Source organism: Mandrillus leucophaeus, unplaced genomic scaffold, assembly GCF_000951045.1.
Source record: "Mandrillus leucophaeus isolate KB7577 unplaced genomic scaffold, Mleu.le_1.0 Scaffold153, whole genome shotgun sequence".
Taxonomy (NCBI): Eukaryota; Metazoa; Chordata; class Mammalia; order Primates; family Cercopithecidae; genus Mandrillus; species Mandrillus leucophaeus.
This window is the reverse complement of record NW_012101510.1, coordinates 643,308-662,225: the sequence shown is the minus strand read 5'-3', so window position 1 is coordinate 662,225 and position 18,918 is coordinate 643,308. Positions and strand designations below refer to the sequence as shown.

The 18,918-nt window shown below is 46.1% G+C and overlaps 2 protein-coding genes and 1 long non-coding RNA gene across 3 annotated transcripts in view; 1 reads left to right on the top strand and 2 right to left on the bottom strand.

Annotated features, from left to right (window-relative positions):
- ADORA2B (adenosine A2b receptor) overlaps positions 1-10,986 on the top strand; it is a 29,782-nt gene extending 18,796 nt beyond the window's left edge. Inside the window, exon 2 of the mRNA XM_011975247.1 lies at positions 9,918-10,986. Coding sequence (XP_011830637.1) covers positions 9,918-10,578 — 661 coding nt within the window. The 3' untranslated portion in view covers positions 10,579-10,986. The remainder of the gene's footprint in view (positions 1-9,917) is intronic.
- A 798-nt stretch (positions 10,987-11,784) lies between these two features.
- Positions 11,785-15,424, bottom strand: ZSWIM7 (zinc finger, SWIM-type containing 7). The gene is made up of 4 exons (XM_011975292.1): positions 15,348-15,424; positions 14,343-14,391; positions 13,871-13,975; positions 11,785-12,218 (listed from the first exon to the last, which is right to left on the bottom strand). Exons 1-4 carry the CDS (start codon positions 15,422-15,424, stop codon positions 12,102-12,104), a joined length of 348 nt encoding a protein of 115 aa, XP_011830682.1. The 3' UTR covers positions 11,785-12,101.
- A 2,643-nt stretch (positions 15,425-18,067) lies between these two features.
- LOC105535992 lies at positions 18,068-18,504 on the bottom strand. The gene is made up of 2 exons (XR_001005529.1): positions 18,380-18,504; positions 18,068-18,249 (listed from the first exon to the last, which is right to left on the bottom strand). It is a non-coding gene; the product is annotated as an uncharacterized LOC105535992 (long non-coding RNA).
- Between the last annotated feature and the right edge of the window lie 414 nt (positions 18,505-18,918).

The window sequence follows — 18,918 nt, the reverse complement described above, 5'->3', positions numbered from 1 at the left end:
CCTGGGCGACAGAGTGAGACTCCATCTCAAAAACAAACAAACAAACAGAAAAAGTTTTCTAGTTTGGTCCCATGGGAGATCTGAAAAATGGGAGGCTGCTCAGAGACTCGTCATAACAATATCTGCTCTTATATAGACAGCCTCTAGTGGTTTGTAAGCTGAAGCTGAAACCGTGTTCACGCACTTGATACCTTGCTTTATTTAGAACTCCCAAGTCCCAAAAGTGGGTGTTCCACACATTTCTTTGATTAAGAAGGCGGGGTTCTGTTCCCTTCTTATAAACTCAGGCTTTCTCTCACCATTTGCTTGCCAGGCAGTGTTAGGTGTTTTGGATACAGCTGTGAGTCTGTTCCACGGAGGAGCTCATCCTTCAGTGGAGACAGAAAATGCAGTCATGTGGTAGGTACACGGAAGAGGTGCTCTGGGCGGTCATGAGCTGCCCTGAGAGCTCAGGGGCAGATAAGCTACTCTGCTTCCATGTGAACTTCTGTACTGTGAATTAATTCATGCGTGGCAGGTGAGCAGGGGAAGGATGTTGGTGTAATGGAGACATTGCTTTAGTTCACCTGTGATTTTGCCTAGGCAAAGGAGATGGAATGGGGGGAGGAGAATGACAGTCTTCAGCAGGAAAGGAAAAAGCCCTTTGACTGCTCTGCCGCAGTCAGCCCTGTGGGCTCCTGGGAACAAGAAAAAACCAGTGCCTGCAGCTGGCACTCCCGTAGAAAGCCACATCCTAGCCTGTTGGGGTCTTGGCTGTGGCAGGCTACACTGCCTCCAGGCCCCACTTAGTAACAGCCCCCTGGCTCAGAACTCCTTTTTCTTTTCTTTTTTTTTTGAGACGGAATCTTGCTCTGTTGCCCAGGCTGGAGTGCCGTGGTGCGATCTCGGCTCACTGCAAGCTCCGCCTTCTGGGTTCACGCCATTCTCCTGCCTCAGCCTCCTGAGTAGCTGGGACTACAGACGCCCGCCACCACGCCCGGCTAATTTTTTGTATTTTTAGTAGAGATGGGGTTTCACCGTGTTAGCCAGGATGATCTTGATCTCCTGACCTCATGATCCGCCCGCCTCGGCCTAGAACTCCTTTTTCATCTGCACTGTCTTGGCACCTGTCAGCCTTGCTCTAATTAAAGTTTGCCAGGCTTTCTACTTGACTCTTTCGGTGCAGTTTTAATACCCACGGTGGCAGCCTCTCGCCCCACTGAGCTGCCTGCCTGGGTGGCCCAAAAGATTTTGTTAGTGCTCTAGTGACAACATTTTGTAGGTTTGAGTGATCTGCTCTAGCCTCATGTTTCACAGAAGTCCTGTTAATTATGTACAATAAGATAACATGAGGTTTTCTAAGAATGTATATATTGCTTTATAGCAGAAATGTATGTATTTCAGAGGAATTTAAAACTTATGAGCTAGATAGACTATAAAGGGAAGAAACGTCCCTAAAACAAACAGGAAACACTTTTAATAAGCGGCAGTAGAACTCTGTGTGCATTTACTTAGCAATCTGCGTTTATAAAGTGCTTTGTACACATTCCGTCTTATGTTAAAAGCCTCAGCAGCAACCTGGAGGCGGGTTCTGGGGCCAGCGTTTCTGATGGGAAGCTCAGGCTCCATCCAGCCTGTGGCTGGACTGGCCAGGCTCAATGTCACTCCCCAGGTAGCTGCCCTTGATCTATACTAGGAGCACCTTAGAACTAGGAATTGATTTCTAAGCCTGGTTTGAGCTGAGGGCCACAGAGTCAGAGCAGGAGGAGACCCTGCCCCAGAAATAGGCCAGCGCTTGTTATGCAGGCCTTGGCGGTTCCGCGTTTCCTTACGTAACCTCAGTGTTCACGCTGTTTCCTTTTGTTGATTCCCTCCATGTGACTGTTTTTCTATCAATCTTCTTAGCTAATGAGCTCCTTATAAGGTGAATGGATGGATCAGAGCACAGCTCCGTACACAGTGGTGGGGCATAGTCATTTCCCAGAGTGTGGACTTTCCCAGAACCCCCCTTTTGTGTGGGTCTGCAAAGGCTGGGATTGTTTCTGCCTTGTTTGGAATAATAAAGCTGCCTGTGTTTCCTGTGTTCACTTTTCAGTCGCCTGTTATCCACTCTCCTACACTTGGGGCGGCTGTCCTGCTTCCCTGGCCTCACTGCAGTGCTCAGTGACCTCTGCAGCACAGCAGTGACTGCCACGGGCTGGTGAATGGAAGGACGTGGCCCATGCTCTTCAGGAATGTTTTGGGAAGATGGACACGCGCATGCAGACCTGAGGGTGTTCGGAGTGCAGGGAGGGAGGCAGAGTCTGCAGCAAGGGGTGGGGCCAGGGAGGGAGACAGGCCTGGGGAGAGGACGGAGGCCCAGCAGGAAGTGGGAAAGGAGAGGGCATGGCAGGATGGCAGGCAGTTACCAGAGCCCTCCTGAGATGCCAGAGTCCCCAGGCATTCCTTCCAGTGTCCTGCCCAGTGCAGGGACACCTGCTTGTCCTTTTTTTTTTTTTTTTTGAGATGGAATCTTGCTCTGTTGCCCAGGCTGGAGTGCCATGGTGCAATCTCAGTTCACTGCAACCCCTGCCTCTTGGGTTCAAGTAATTCTCCTGCTTCAGCCTCATGAGTAGTTGGGATCACAGGCATGCGCCAGCACACTCAGCTAATTTTTGTTTTTTTAGTGGAGACAGGGCCTCACCACGTTGGCCAGGCTGGTCTCGAACTCCTGACTTCAGGTGATCCACCCACCTCGGCCTCCCAAAGTGCTGGGATTACAGGCGTGAGCCACCGCATCCGGCCAAAGGGACAGATTATTAAAGAAGATAAGAATGGGAGGAGGTGGAGGATGAAGGGTCCAGGGCACGTGGGGAAGGACACTTCCTCAGCTGTACCACTACACTCCAGCCTGGGAGTGCAGAGCGAGATTCTGTCTCAAAAAAATATAAAAAAAATTTTTTAATGACATTACAAAGGACATAGATGAAGAGATACACAAGGTGAGGTGTGAGGAGGAGCGTGGCGTTTCCATGCCCTCCTTGGGTGCACCACCCTTCAGGAACGTCCATGTGTTTGGCTGTCCTGAAGCTCTCCGTACCATTTCCTCGTAGCCCTTTTTTGGATTCTTCATTGGATAGACATGACTCAAGCATGGACAACCGGGTGGAAATGTGAGTGGATGAAAAGGGCATGATCTCAGACTGACAGGCTGAATGGGGAAACTCAGCAAAACCTATCTGTTCCGATGCTTCTTGGCCTGTGTGGCTCCTTCTAGGGGAGGGGCAGGACCCCTTCTGAAATGCGGGTCTTATGAGTCACAATCAAACAAGGTAGGTCAGAGAATTTCTTTATGGACAGCTCCAAGACAGAAAGACAGAGGAAGATATGTTTTTAGTTATCATGGCCTGTCTGGGGAGAAGTAACAAGGGCTATGGGAGTTATGTGCCAGGAACTGCGGACCAAAGCCAACACAGCTGACCCTTGAACAGCACAGGTTTGAACTACGCAGGTCCACTTGGACTGGATTTTTTCAACCAAACATGACTGAAAATGCAGTATTCCTGGGATGTGAAACCCACGTATACGGAGGGCTGCTAACTGTGGAACCTAAGTATGTGAGGACTTTGGCATATGTGGGGGTCCTGCAACCAACCCCGTGTGTACATACTGTGAGGTGACTGTACACACATACCGTAACATCGCAGAGAACACTCCACTTCCTACAGAGGTTGTGCTTAGGGGTCTGGTTATGTCCTCCAGCACGCCTCTTTTTGCTGTCCTTGAGGACTGCCTCCCAGGAGGGTGGCAGAAACCCCTTCCTTCAAGTCTTCAAGCTGCTGACTTATGGCTGTGTGGTCAGGCAGAGGAGGGAGCTGGAATTTGTGAGATGAACATGGAAGAGCTGTAGATTGCTATGCAGAAAGACGGTCGTTTGGGGCGAAATTGGAATCAGATTAGACGAGGTCTGTGTCCTGACTGCAGTTTAGCAGCAGCAGGCACATGAGGTAGCCTTTCTGAGCCTTGTGGCTTCCACATCTGTAAACTGAAGATAGCAGCTCTCACCTTAGGAGGTGTAGTTTGATGAGATGTGAGAGGTCCACAGCCCAGAGGTGCCCAAAGAGCGGTGTGTAGGCGGTGGTAGCCGTGCCAGCCGTCCGGACACCTGGGGGAGGGTCTGCAGGTATCTGTCAACAAAACTTGGGGTTTGGTCATGTGGTTCCTCCCCTGCCTCAACTGATGACTTCTTCCACCCTTCTCTGAGGTAACAGCAGTTCTCGAAGGAGATTCTGGCCCATCTTCTCACGACTCAACTGTCCCACTCTGTGTACTGGTGCTGTTCTTGTTCTTCCTTCCACTACAGCTGAGGAAGTGTCCTTCCCCATGTGCCCTGGACCCTGCATCCTTCACCTCCTCCCATTCTTATCTCCTTTAATCATCTGTCCCTTTGGCCGGGCGCAGTGGCTCACGCCTGTAATCCCAGCACTTTGGTAGGCTGAGGCGGGCGGATCACGAGGTCAGGAGATAGAGACCATCCTGGCTAACACAGTGAAACCCCGTCTGTACTAAAAATACAAAAAAAAAAAAAAAAAAAAAGCGCCAGGCGTGGTGGCGGGCGCCTTTAGTCCCAGCTACTCAGGAGGCTGAGGCAGGAGAATTGCTTGAACCCAGGAGGCGGAGGTTGCAGTGAGCCAAGGTGCGCCGTTGCACTGCAGCCCTGGCGACAGTGCAAGACTCCATCTCAAAAAAAAAATTAAAAATAAAATACAATAATGATAATAATCTGTCCCTTTTTCCTGCATCTTCACTACTGATCATTTTCAGCAGTTCGAGCACATCCACCATTCTCTTGATCTTTATCCCACTCTTCCTTTAATCCTCTCTTTCAGGAAATGCACACGCATAGGGGGAAAACCCTAAGGAATCTCCTCCAGTCTTCATCTTCCTGCACCCATCGATCTTCAAGACCTGTTGGTTCTGCCTCCACAGAGTTTATCCATTTCCATCATCTTTGCTGTCACCCTGGCCCAAGCCGGCATTTTCTCGAGTCAACTACCGAAATAGTTTCCTAGCTGATCTCTCTGCTTTTCTTCTGGCTCCCCTAAAATTCAGTCTCCGTACTCTGACCAGGTGACCTTTTTACAACATAAATCAGTACCATCCCCTGCTTAAGTCTTCCATGGGTCCCAGTGCCTATGAACTGGCCCCTGCCTCATCTTGAGCTCATTTTCCTGCATGAAAGCCTTATTAGCACATGCTGTTCTCTCTGCCTGGAATGTTCTGTTTTTCAAATTTCTCACTCCTCAACCTTTAGCTTTCTGCCTGAAAGGCCTTCCTGACATCCTGTATCCAAGGCCTCCGTTTTTTTCTTATCAGCACATCCAATTCATTTTGATATGGCGGAACCCATCCCAATTCATAGTTTCAGATTTATATGTTTACTTATTTTATGTCTTTCCCATTAGCTTATGTTCCACGAGGGCAGCGATTGTGTTTCCAGTGCCTGGTAGAATGTGTGGTACAAACGAAAAACTCTTCAAATGAACTAATGAACCAACAGGGAAGAGAGGTGGTGATGGAGGTTCACAGAGAAGGCAGTGACCAGCTGCCGCACTGATTGAATTAGCTGCTTTTCCTTATCCAAGACAAGGCATGACAGTTTTGCACATGTGTAGGATCCAGCAGTTATGAGAAGTTCAGATGGGGTGGATTCCAGTTGTTGTTCTGAACGCTCGTGGGAAGCCACTCCCATGAATAAGCCTCTGTGTACAGGGTACTCCAAATATAATACTGCTTTGGGAAAAAAAGAGGCAGCATGACATAGTGCAAGGAACACAGGCCTCTGAGTACTAATTTAGCTTCTGGTCTTTGGTTTGTGTATTAGCTTTGTTTTTCTTTTCTTTGTTTTCTTATTTGTGAAATAAGAGAGATTGGACTAGAAAGATAAAAGTCCTCTCCAGTTTGGCTGTGGTAACAGAGTACCTCACAGCGTTATCAGCAATCAAAACGTTTAATTATCTTTTGAAACCAGAATACGGAGCCATGATGGTTCTAGGGTTAGTCAGGTGGTTCAAAGGTGTCATCAAGGATCCAAGCTCTACTGTTGTCTTCTGCTTTGCCATCAGCTTTGTCTCCAGGCTTGTCCCTCGTGGTCACAGTGTGGCTGCTGCAGCTCTAGGCATCACACCCTTCCACAAGAGCATCAAAAGCAGAAAAGGATGGGCATGGGGCAGAGCCCTCCTCGTGGGTCCTTCTCTCTTCATCAGGAAGTAAAATCTTTCCTGGAGGTCCCCTAGCAGATGTCCTTGTATGTCTCACTGGCCAGAACCACTTCATGGATCCACTAGACCAATCGTGAGAATGGAAGTGCCATCATTTCCTTATCCCAGATATAAGTTCATCCCCCAGAGCTGACCTGTTACCCGCTGTACTCGATACAGCTTAGTCCTGTGAACAAAGGAGGAGTAAGGGCAGGCTGCTGCATGGGCTGCCTCATGGACCTGAAGTTCTGTGATTCTTAGTGCTCTGCCTTTGGGAGGCTTCCTTGTTATGCTGCAGGGACTAATTGTGTTGTTCACACCTCCAGTGAGGCAATGGCAAAGAACAACTTTTTCTAAGGAAGGCTTTACATTCCTGAATGAGGCGGGAAACGGATGGATTCACTGGCCAAGAAAAATTCAGTGAAAAAACTGAGCCCAGCAGGTCCTCTGTAGTACAGGGGCCCATGATTGAGCTGCCTGTTGCTAAGAGAGAGTAGAAAAGATTAGAGATCATTGTAAATTATGAGGCAAGACCTCAATTAACTTCCTCAGCAAACTACTGGTTCTTCTGCCTGTTCAGGCTGCAACTTCAAGTATTCCTAGTAAGTGGAGTCTTTCTTTAAAGCTGCTTAATAAAGCCAGATAATAAATGATGAATGTATTTGTAATGGCCTTTTTTTTTTTTTTTTTTTGAGATGGAGTCTCACTCTGTTGCCCAGGTTGGAGTGCAATGTTGTGATCTCGGCTCACCGCATCCTCTGCCTCCCAGGTTCAGGCAATTCTCCTTCCTCAGCCACCTGAGTAGCTGGGATTACAGGTGCCCACCACCATGCCTAGCTAATTTTTGTATTTTTAGGAGATACGTGGTTTCACCATGTTGGCCAGGCTGGTCTCAAATGCCTGACCTCAAGTGATGCACCCACCTCGACCTCCTGAAGTACTGGGATTACAGGCATGAGCCACCATGCCTGGCCTGTAATGGCCATGTTAAGAAACTACTATGTGCCGGGCACTGTGCTAGGTCCTCGGGATACCAATACAAAGGGACAAGGTCCTAGTTCTTAAGAGGTTGACATTCCAGTTGAGGGATACCACAGGTATCGGATAAGCCAGCTCTATGACAAGTGATTTATGGGGCAGGAGAATGGGAGTGGCCACCTCTACCTAAGAGGTGACCAAGAAAGGAAGTGACCTTATAAGAGCAACACATGCTTTTGTCTGATGTTGAGAATAGCATGAGCCAGAGGGAGCCATTGGTCAAGAATGGCAGACACTGGATGTGTGGAGCTGAGGCTGGAGGGCTCTGCGGCCATGCTGGGAAGTGTACGTCTTACACTGCAGGTATAGGAAATAAATAGGCAAGTTTTCAGGTAATGTCAGTCAAATTATTTCCCAGTTTTCTCCCAGAGATTACAGAGGATTTTTATTTCATTTACTTAATATATTACATTGATTATGTTCATTTATACATTACGTATGTATTATGGACCAGTTGTTAATAACAAAATTTATACCTTTGCTATAAACTATGGATAGACTAGTGTATAGCAAAATGTCTAAAAGGTATATTAGGTATATTGCTCTTACAAGGTCACTTCCTTTCTTGGTCACCTGTTAGGCAGAGGTGGCTGCTCCCATTCTCTTGCCCCATAACTCACTTGTCATAGAGCCTGCTTATCTGATACATGTCGTATCCCTCAACTGGATACTGGTCAACCTCTTAAGGACTAGGACCTTGTCCCTTTGTACTGGTAACCCCAATAGTGGTTTCTAGCATGTTTTTGTTGTTTGTTTTTTTGAGACTAGGTCTTGCTGTGTTACCCAGGCTGGAGTGCAGTGGCACAATCACAACTCACTGCACCCTCAACCTCCTGGGCACAAGTGATCCTGACTCTCCCACTTCATTCTCCCAAGTAGCTGGAACCACAGATATACACCACCCTGCCCGGCTAAGTTTTGTATTTTTTTGTAGAAATGGAGTTTCACCGTGTTGCCCAGGCTGGTCTCAAACTCCTGATCTAATGGCTTAAAGAGGACCAAAAATTTTTAATATTTGCTATTTCCCAAATATTTCTCAGTAGACAGGGGCATTGCCAGACTCTTGTTTTCCAGCAGTCTGCAGAGGTATTCAGAAATGATTCTGCCCATAGTCCTAGGCAAATCTCTTGTGGTGTTTGTGGGAAGCCAGAAAGATCCTTGCCTGGAGCCACAGGTGGTGCTGACTCCAGTGCTTACTGCCTCAGGCCTTTGTTCAAGTGTCACCTTATCCATGATGTTGGCCTCTTTAAAACTGCAGCCCTGCCCATCCTGATCTTTCTTACTGTTTTTTCATTTTTCATACCACACACATATCCATACTGTTTACTAACTTGTATTTGTTTGTTATGTTTACCCCTGCTAGACTCTTGAGTCTCAAAATTTAGTAGGACTCTCTGTGTGCTCTGTTCACTGGTGTATCTCAAGCACCTAGAACAGGGTTCCTCAACCCCTGGGCCGCAGACTAGTACTGGTCCGTGGCCTGTTAGGAACTGGGCCACACGGCAGAAGGTGAGCAGGCAGGCGAGCATTACCGCCTGAGCTCTGCCTCCTGTCAGATCGGCAGCATTCGATTCTCACAGGAGCTGAACCCTATTGTGAACTGCGCATGCAGGGGATCTAGGTTGTGCGCTCCTTATGAGAATCTGATGCATCACCCCCACCCCTGGTCTGTGGAAACACTGTCTTCCATGAAACTGGTCCCTGGTGCCAGAAAGGTTGGGGACTGCTGACCTAGAACAATACCTTATGGAAGACCTAGACTCAGAGGGCGGTACATAGGAAATTAGGAAGTATAGGAAGTTGATCGGTTCTTGGAAGCTGTGACTTGAAGCAAAATGATGCACTGTATAACAAAGCCAGTTTTACCACAGTTGATACTGTCAAAAGAAAAACTTCGGCTGAATTCAATTTAAAAGAGCTTAATTGAGCAAGGAATGATTCACAAATTGCGCAGCCTGCTGAGCCAGAGTAGGCTCAGGGACTCCACTGCAGTCATGTGGTGGAAGATAATTTATGGACAGGAAAAAGAAAGCAATGGACAGAAAAAGGAAAAGTGACGTACAGAAAATGGAAGTGAGGTACAGAAACAGCTGGATTGGTTATAGCTCGGCATTTACCCTATTTGAACACGGTTCAAACAGTTGGCCACATCTGATTGGTCAAAAGTTGGGGACTGGCATGAGTGCAGGCTAGTCTGTCTACACCCCCACTTGTTATAGTCCACGATGAACAGAGAAACCTTTAGGCCAAATTTAAAATATGTAAGGAGGCAGCTTTAGGCTAAACTTAACAACACAAACAAGAGTTAACTTCCTATGACATATACTTTAAGTCACAGTTTGCGAGAACCTACTGAGGACGTTAAGTGAGGACTTACAGTACCCCCTTAAGGTTTCTCCACCTCTTGTCATTGGCCATCCTCTGTCACTAAACAGAAAGGACTTACTAAGTCAAGAATGAAGATCTCATTGCGTTTGCTAGAGCAAAGCTGCTCATCCCTGCTTGCATGTCTTTAGTGTTGAGGGTAAAGGCCATAGTGCCCTGGAAGGTGAACTTCAGAGGTTGTTAAAGGGTCATGGAAATAAAGAGGAGGCGGGGTCTTGGATTGTGGTTGCAGAGCACTATAAACTGACCATAACCAGATGGTGTTCTTTTAAACAGGTATAAAAGTTTGGTCACTGGGACCCGAGCCAGAGGGGTCATTGCTGTCCTCTGGGTCCTTGCCTTTGGCATCGGATTGACTCCATTCCTGGGGTGGAACAGTAAAGACAGTGCCACCAACTGCACAGAACCCTGGGATGGAACCACAAATGAAAGCTGCTGCCTCGTGAAGTGTCTCTTTGAGAATGTGGTCCCCATGAGCTACATGGTGTATTTCAATTTCTTTGGGTGTGTTCTGCCCCCACTGCTTATAATGCTGGTGATCTACATCAAGATCTTCATGGTGGCCTGCAGGCAGCTTCAGCGCACTGAGCTGATGGACCACTCGAGGACTACCCTCCAGCGGGAGATCCATGCAGCCAAGTCACTGGCCATGATTGTGGGGATTTTTGCCCTGTGCTGGCTACCAGTGCATGTTGTTAACTGTGTCACTCTTTTCCAGCCAGCTCAGGGTAAAAATAAGCCCAAGTGGGCAATGAACATGGCCATTCTTCTGTCACATGCCAATTCAGTTGTCAATCCCATTGTCTATGCTTACCGGAACCGAGACTTCCGCTCTACTTTTCGCAAAATTATCTCCAGGTATCTTCTCTGCCAAGCAGATGTCAAGAGTGGGAATGGTCAGGCTGGGGTACAGCCTGCTCTCGGTGTGGGCCTATGATGTAGGCTCTCACCTCTTCCAGGAGAAGATACAAATCCACAGGAAACAAAGAGGACACGGCTGGCTTATTCTCATTGTGAAAGATAGCTACACCTCACAAGGACATGGACTGCCTTTCTTGAGCACTTCCCTGGAGCCACCACGTATCTAGCTAATACGTATGTGTCACTAGTAGGCTCCAAGGGTTGACAAATATATTTATGATCTATTCAGCTGCTTTTACTGTGTGGATGATGCTGACAGCTTGAATGGATTCTAAGAGACACTTTTGTTTTTAAAAGTCTGCCTTGTTTATGGTGGAAAAGTACTGAAACTATTTTACTGTGAAACACTGTGAACTATTATAATGCAAATCTTTTTTAACTTAGAGGCAATGGAAAAATAAAAGTTGGCCGTACTAAAAATGTATACTTGTTCCTAGGAAGGTGATCTCAAAAATTAAAAGTATAATTATTCGGCTGGGCGCGGTGGCTCACACCTGTAATCCCAGCACTTTCGGAGGCCAAGGCGGGCGGATCATGAGGTTAGGAGTTCAAAACCAGCCTGTCCAATATGGTGCAACCCCATCTCTACTAAAAAATACAAAAATTAGCCAGGTATGGTGGCACGTGCCTGTAGTCCCAGCTACTTGGGAGGCTGAGGCAGGAGAATCACGTGAATCTGGGAGGTGGAGGCTGCAGTGAGCCCAGATTGTATCACTGCACTCCAGCCTGGGTGACAGAGTGAGACTCCGTCTCAAAAAAAAAAAAAGTATAATTATTCAATCAAAAAACTGCTGTATTAATTTAGGGAAATGATATTCTCATAAGTCAAATTTTCATCATGTAATTTTAAGCTCCATTCCTTTCCATATACAGAAAACTACCCGTGGGGAAGAAACTGGTGAAATGGGATCCCTCCTCTACCAAATTCTGCCTTCTAGAGCTAGGTAGGGAATTTTGCTTCTCTCCAAAGTTGAAGTTTCGTTAAGTTCTTGGAACCCAAAGTGTGAAAATTTTACTAAGTAAAATAATTTAACTCTGTGTGTATACAAAAAAATTAGCCAGGCGTGGTGGTGGGCACCTGTAGTCCCAGCTACTCAGGAGGCTGAGGCAGGAGAATAGCTTGAACCTGGGAGGCAGAGCTTGCAATGAGCTGAGATCATACCACTGCACTCCAGCCTGGGCAGCAGAGTGAGACTCCGTCTCAAAATAAAAGGCTAAGTAATGTGGACACAACATGATATTAGGCTTTATTTGAATTTAAAATCTTGATTCCATCCAGGGACATTTTTTACCCAAGCACCTCAGAAACTGGCTTAGGGTTTTTCTTGAGAAGACTGGACAAGGCTTCTAATCATACGCAAACCCTCCACAGCCCACGGCTCCAACCCACAGCACCTCCTGCAGTCCTGGAGGGAAAAGGGATAGTAACATGAAGTGTCTGAAGATCTATTTCACCTCTTTTCCTTGTGAATCATGACATTTTAAATGCATTTCTTGACAGGATTCTATTTTGAAAGAAGGATGCTCAATCTGTACCTTTTATGCTTCTTGTTTCTTCTCCATCAATAATATGTCAGTCAACTGCTTGTCGGAGACACTTAGCTGCTGACAAGTCCTCATAACCTGACTAAGGTAAACTGCCAAGAGATGCTTGCACTGGAATATAAAACACACACACCTATTAGAAATAGGCAGGGCCGAGGCTGGCCAGTCTAACCAAGATTTCTCATTACCATCTTATTTGGCAGGAAAAGACTAGAGCACCTAATTGTCTAAAAACTGTGGACAGGCCGGGCATGGTGGCTCATGCCTGTCATCCCAGCACTTTGGGAGGCCGAGGCATGCGGATCACTTGAGGTCAGGAGTTCAAGACCAGCTGGGCTGATATGGCAAAACCCCATCTCCACTAAAAATACAAAAATTAGCTGGGCATGGTGGTGCACGCCTGTAATTCCAGATACTCAGGAGGCTGAGGCATGAGAATCGCTTGAACCCAGGAGGTAGAGGTTGCAGTGAGCTGAGATCACGCCACTGCACTATAGCCTGGGCGACAGAGCCAGACTCCATCTCAAAAAATAAATAAATAAAAACTGCAGATAAAGATGATGAGACAGGTGTATTCTCTTTAGAAATCAGAGTGGACAAAGACAGACTTACTTTGCCTGCTGCTTTGGAAAACGGCTTAGATCCATCAGGCACAAGGTATGTAACCCATGGTGAAAACCAAGACTAGCTGCGCTCCTCACTTTAGTCTTAAGTGATATTTCTTCCTTGCCTTCAGAAAGCTGTCACAGCAATGGCTAACATTCCTTGAGGCACTATGCTGTGAAGTGCTTTCCACAGATTACCTCACTGAAATCTGACAGCTCCCTAGGAAGACAGGTATTGTACCCAGATGCTCATCAGAGTCTCTAGGCTACTCTCTTAGCTACTGTGTTACACTTCTGGGGTTGGAGGGCGGGGAGTAGTGGCGAAACTCTTGCATATATTGGCCTGTACATGCTTCTGGGGAGATGATTATGTTGCAGCTGATGTCAGAGAACACAGCTTTATGTTGCAGCTGATGTCAGAGAACACAGCTTTAGATCCTGAAGGGGCCCTGGTTCAATCCTGTCTCTTGCAGTTGAGATAAACTTCTGGCACATCAGTTATGAATGTGGTCTCTTGTACAATGGTATACCCAACTTGCCAGCCAGGTCCCAAGATGTTTAAGAAGTTAACAGTGTAAAAGAAGGGAAGAATGGAGTGGACACCATTATTTGCTTCTTTGGCAAGACTTAAAAAATAGCTGCCTGCTTTCAGGAAGGTGGCGTTTTTCCCTTTGGAATAAGGTGTGTATGAGTATGTCCTGTTTCTGCTTCATGATCTGGACTCTGATGAAACTGGCAAAGGCTTAAAGGAATAGGTGAAGGTACTCATGCCCCATGTGAAGGTCAAGTGTGGTGTCAGGCTGTCTTACAGGTAGTGCAAAGATATAGGACATGGCTGAAGGTAGGATATGCAAAGTTGCCAACATCGAATTTTAGTTCATACTTTTATGGGGCCATCTAATTCCCCTTTTTTTCCTTCTCAAAGCTTCACTCATGATCTTTTAAATAAAAATTCAGGAAATTGATGTAGTTCTAAAAATGACATTGCATTTTGAGAGGCTAAACCCCTAAGAGATGACTAACTGAAGTCAAGGACAAAAAGCTACCATTGTTTCAACACGTAGTAAGATTCCCATTTTGTAGAATAGTTAAACCACAAAGTAAGGCCAATTTCTCTCTACATTCAACTACAGTGGGAAGAGCCTTCCCCGTCCTCACCAGGATGCTGTCACTCTTCCGTAGCACTGAGAAGGCAAATGCAGGACATGAACAGTAATGACAAGAAGCCAGACACGTGTATGTTTTACCAGAACTTCCAAGCACCTACAAAGAAAGGATAGATGGGATCAGACCTCAGATGATGTGCTGGAAAAACCACCTCTTTCCCTTTTTATCTATGTAGACTCAGAGCTGCTCTGCAAATTGCACTGAGAAGAACTGCAGTTATGTTTTACATGAAAGAGGAAACAACTTCTCTTCCTCCAGCGTGCAGACTCTCCCTTCCTCACCTCAGTGCTTACCTTTAGGACTTCATATAAAGGAACTGAAAAGTTTCAGATTAGTTCAACCAACCACATAGACCATTCTCTTCCGACGCCTAGTGGTTCATGGGGCCCACTCTATGGGCAGACTGTAAGAAGGAAGTGGAAGGGCAATCTCTCACCTACATTTCATTGTGGGGGTTCTTAACCTTTGGTATTTCACAGCAGGTGTGTAAATTTCTAAAGCTTCCTACATACCTACAGAGAGAGTAAAAACAGGCAAAGCATCAGTAGCAGGGCAGGAGTAAGACAGGTCTCAGGCCAGGTGTGGTGGCTCAAGCCTGTAATCCCAGCACTTTGGGAGGTTGAGGTGGGAGGATCACTTGAGCCCCAGAGTTCAAGACCAGCCTGGGCAACATGGTGAGACCTCGTCTCTATTAAAAAATTTTTTTTATAAGTCAGGTGTGGTGGCACATGCCAGTAGTCCCAGCTACTTGGGAGGCTGAGAGGGGAGGAATGCTTGAGCCTGGGAGGTCAAGGCTGCAGTGAGCTGTGATTGCACCACTGCACTGCAGCCTGGGTGACAAAGACCCCGTCTTTAAAATAAAGATAGGTCATAGAAGAAAAGAAGAAACTGGGAAGAGGCTTTTGAAAAGCATTTGGGAACAGGAGAGCAGAGAGAATAAATAAAGCAAAGACCCTTGTGAAAGGAATGACTCAGCTGTTAAGGATGGAGGTCTCAGGAAAAGAGGCAGGCCCAGATCTGCCTACTCATCTAGCAGGATGGAAGGAGGACCCTGATACATAGTGGGCTGGGAAGAGGCACAGTCTAACAGTCTTGGTGGTGGTCAAGAGGGACAAAAAGGAAAGGTACAGGAAAAACAAGATACATCTGTAGTATGATTGCACAAATTTGTTGGAGAAATCCTTTGTTTAAGTCTCTCTACCACCAGCCAGTCAAAAACTTTTTGTTGAAGTCTTCATTCCTAGAGTTAACTTTCCAGTTGGAGGCGTAAGATTCTCATTAGTATCTGAGGGAAGCAGAAATGTCCTGAGGGCGATTTTATAATGAATTGCCACTTAGGAATTTGCCACCCGGCCTTCAAAGCACTTTTAGGCTAGGCTCTCAGATGGCAATCTAAATGAAAAAGCAAGAACTTTAAAATTTTTTTTGAATTACGTTAGCACTCCTAGGATTCTTTAACCTTTCTTACCCGCAGAGAATGAAGCTACAGGTGTGGTCTGACTGCAAGAACAAACAGCAGGTTCCAGTGCTGCGCTTTTGTCGCATTTTCAGCGGTTCATATAATGCAGTTATCCCACTACAGCTTTTATTAACATTTTTTTTAAATTTCTGTTTTTTGGAGACAGGGTCTTGTTCTGTCATCCAGGCTGGAGTACAGTGGTGTGATCATAGCTCATTGCAATCTTCAATTCCTCGGCTAAAGTGATCCTCCCACCTCAGTGTCCTGAGTAGGCAGGAGTACTGGCGTGCACCACCACCACACTATGCTAATTTTAAACATTTTTTGTAGAGATGGGGTCTTGCTATGTTGTCCAGGCTGGACTTGAACTGCTGGGCTTAAGTGATCCTCCCACCTTGGCCTCCCAAAGCACTGGGATTACAGGCATGAGCTACCACAGCCAGCCTCAGTATGGTTTTTTGACAGTCAGAATTCCTTGGGAGTTACCAGAAATGGCCAATGATTGGGTAAGAAGATACCTACTGAACACATTCAAGATTTCAGTTCAGGCCGGGCACAGTGGCTTACGTCTGTAATTTCAGCACTTTGGGAGGCTGAGGTGGGAGGATCATGAGCTCAGGAGTTCAAGACCAGCCTGGTCAATATGGTGAAATCCCGTCTCTACTAAAAATATGAAAACTGGCTGGGTGTGGTGGTGAGTGCCTGTAATTCCAGCTACTCAGGAGGCTGAGGCAGGGGAATCGCTTGAACCCAGGAGGCGGAGGCTGCAGTGGGCCAAGATTGCATCACTGTACTCCAGCCTGGGCGACAGGGCAAGACTCTGTCTCAAAAAAAAAAAAAATTTCCGCCCAGTTACAAATTAGGTGTTGAAAAAGCACACCTTGCATATTACCTACCGCAAGGCTCTGACGTGTTATTAACATATCACCTAGACCATTCAGTATCAATGGAGAGATTTCCCCGCATGTGTGGAAGCTTACACTGAAGGAAGAGCATTAAAGCAGATTGTTTTTCACTTAATCCTAAAGAAAAAACCCACAACATCCAGCAGTGACATGTATAATTCTCTCTTTTTTTTTTTTGAGACTCCATCTCAAAAAAAAAAAAAAAAAGTTCAACTGCCTAAAGCAATAAACACTGAAAGAGGTTAAATTTTGAATTTGCTTTTAGCTTATCTAGCAGTAGACAACTAATGAACCCAATAATCAGGCAAAATCTGAGTTAGAAACATTTAGAACTGGAAATTGACCTTAAGGATAACATAATTAATTCCTTCACCCTTCAGTGAAAAAACAACTTCCTCTTACAGGAATTGCTCCTAGTTTTCCTGCTTATAGTCTGGAATGTTTATCCCCAGAAGGAGAGAGCTTTTTAAAAAAGGAACATGCTGGAAAGAGGATACTCAGACCATGGCTGACTGCATTTGTAGGAACCTCACTTGGAGGTGGTTTCTACTATGGTTCTACTGTGGTTTCAGTTAGGTCACCAGGAGAGGTGACCCATGTACGAGGTCATCCATTCATGGGTACAGTTTTATTTTATGACTGCTCCAAGCCTCTTAGGACACTCCACAGTGTCTCTGTTGTTCCTTGTGTTGGGTGCTTCTCTCTGAAAACAGGATTATACATTCCTGTCCTGTTGAATACAGGCTGGCCATGTGACCTGCTTTAGTAAAATCTGAGTAGCCAAGCAGAAAAATGTTAAAAATTGTGTACCATGTTTTCCTTTTTCTCTTTGAGATTCACAGTGTTCCAGATATGGGCTGCTTCACTCACTGGGATCCCTGCATGAAGCTGTTTTGGAATAGAGCTACAACTGACTCCTGGTGGATACACAGCATGAATGAGATCTGAAACTTTGTTTTTGTAAGCCTTTCAGATTTGGGGTCATTGTTACCACAGCATAACTTAGCCTCTCCTGATTGAAATATCCCCCTTCTTAAGTGAACCAAAAAAGTATAACAAGTGGCCAGGCGCGGAGGCTCAGGCCTGTAATCCCAACACTTTGGAAAGCAAAGGTGGCGGATCACCTGAGGTCAGGAGTTCCAGACCAGCCTGGCCAACATGGTGAAACTCCGTCTCTACTAAAAATACAAAAATCAGCCAGGTGTGGTAGTGCACACCTGTAATCCCAGCTACTCAGGAGGCTGAGGCAGGAGAATCGCTTGAACCCAGGAGGCAGAGGTTGCGGTGAGTCAAGCATGCCATTGCATTCCAGCCTGGGCAACAGAGCGGGGTGACAGAGTGAGACTCCGTCTCAAAAAAAAAAAAAGTATAATTATTCAATCAAAAAACTGCTGTATTAATTTAGGGAAATGATATTCTCATAAGTCAAATTTTCATCATGTAATTTTAAGCTCCATTCCTTTCCATATACAGAAAACTACCCGTGGGGAAGAAACTGGTGAAATGGGATCCCTCCTCTACCAAATTCTGCCTTCTAGAGCTAGGTAGGGAATTTTGCTTCTCTCCAAAGTTGAAGTTTCGTTAAGTTCTTGGAACCCAAAGTGTGAAAATTTTACTAAGTAAAATAATTTAACTCTGTGTGTATACAAAAAAATTAGCCAGGCGTGGTGGTGGGCACCTGTAGTCCCAGCTACTCAGGAGGCTGAGGCAGGAGAATAGCTTGAACCTGGGAGGCAGAGCTTGCAATGAGCTGAGATCATACCACTGCACTCCAGCCTGGGCAGCAGAGTGAGACTCCGTCTCAAAATAAAAGGCTAAGTAATGTGGACACAACATGATATTAGGCTTTATTTGAATTTAAAATCTTGATTCCATCCAGGGACATTTTTTACCCAAGCACCTCAGAAACTGGCTTAGGGTTTTTCTTGAGAAGACTGGACAAGGCTTCTAATCATACGCAAACCCTCCACAGCCCACGGCTCCAACCCACAGCACCTCCTGCAGTCCTGGAGGGAAAAGGGATAGTAACATGAAGTGTCTGAAGATCTATTTCACCTCTTTTCCTTGTGAATCATGACATTTTAAATGCATTTCTTGACAGGATTCTATTTTGAAAGAAGGATGCTCAATCTGTACCTTTTATGCTTCTTGTTTCTTCTCCATCAATAATATGTCAGTCAACTGCTTGTCGGAGACACTTAGCTGCTGACAAGTCCTCATAACCTGACTAAGGTAAACTGCCAAGAGATGCTTGCACTGGAATATAAAACACACACACCTATTAGAAATAGGCAGGGCCGAGGCTGGCCAGTCTAACCAAGATTTCTCATTACCATCTTATTTGGCAGGAAAAGACTAGAGCACACAGATTACAGGGTCTCTAACTAATTGTCTAAAAACTGTGGACAGGCCGGGCATGGTGGCTCATGCCTGTCATCCCAGCACTTTGGGAGGCCGAGGCATGCGGATCACTTGAGGTCAGGAGTTCAAGACCAGCTGGGCTGATATGGCAAAACCCCATCTCCACTAAAAATACAAAAATTAGCTGGGCATGGTGGTGCACGCCTGTAATTCCAGCTACTACTTGGGAGGCTGAGGCAGGAGAATCACGTGAATCTGGGAGGTGGAGGCTGCAGTGAGCCCAGATTGTATCACTGCACTCCAGCCTGGGTGAC

What these genes read in the sequence shown, in the direction of transcription:
- ZSWIM7 (XM_011975292.1), bottom strand. Translation starts at nt 15,424, where the DNA reads ATGCGACAAAAGCGCAGCACTGGAACCTGCTGTTTGTTCTTGCAGTCA. An exon ending in TGTAGCTTCATTCTCTGCGG is followed by an intron (nt 14,392 to 15,347) that starts GTAAGAAAGGTT and finishes CTCTCTCTGTAG; the next exon opens with GTATGTAGGAAGCTTTAGAA. An exon ending in GGAAGAGTGACAGCATCCTG is followed by an intron (nt 12,219 to 13,870) that starts GTGAGGACGGGG and finishes TTTATATTCCAG; the next exon opens with TGCAAGCATCTCTTGGCAGT.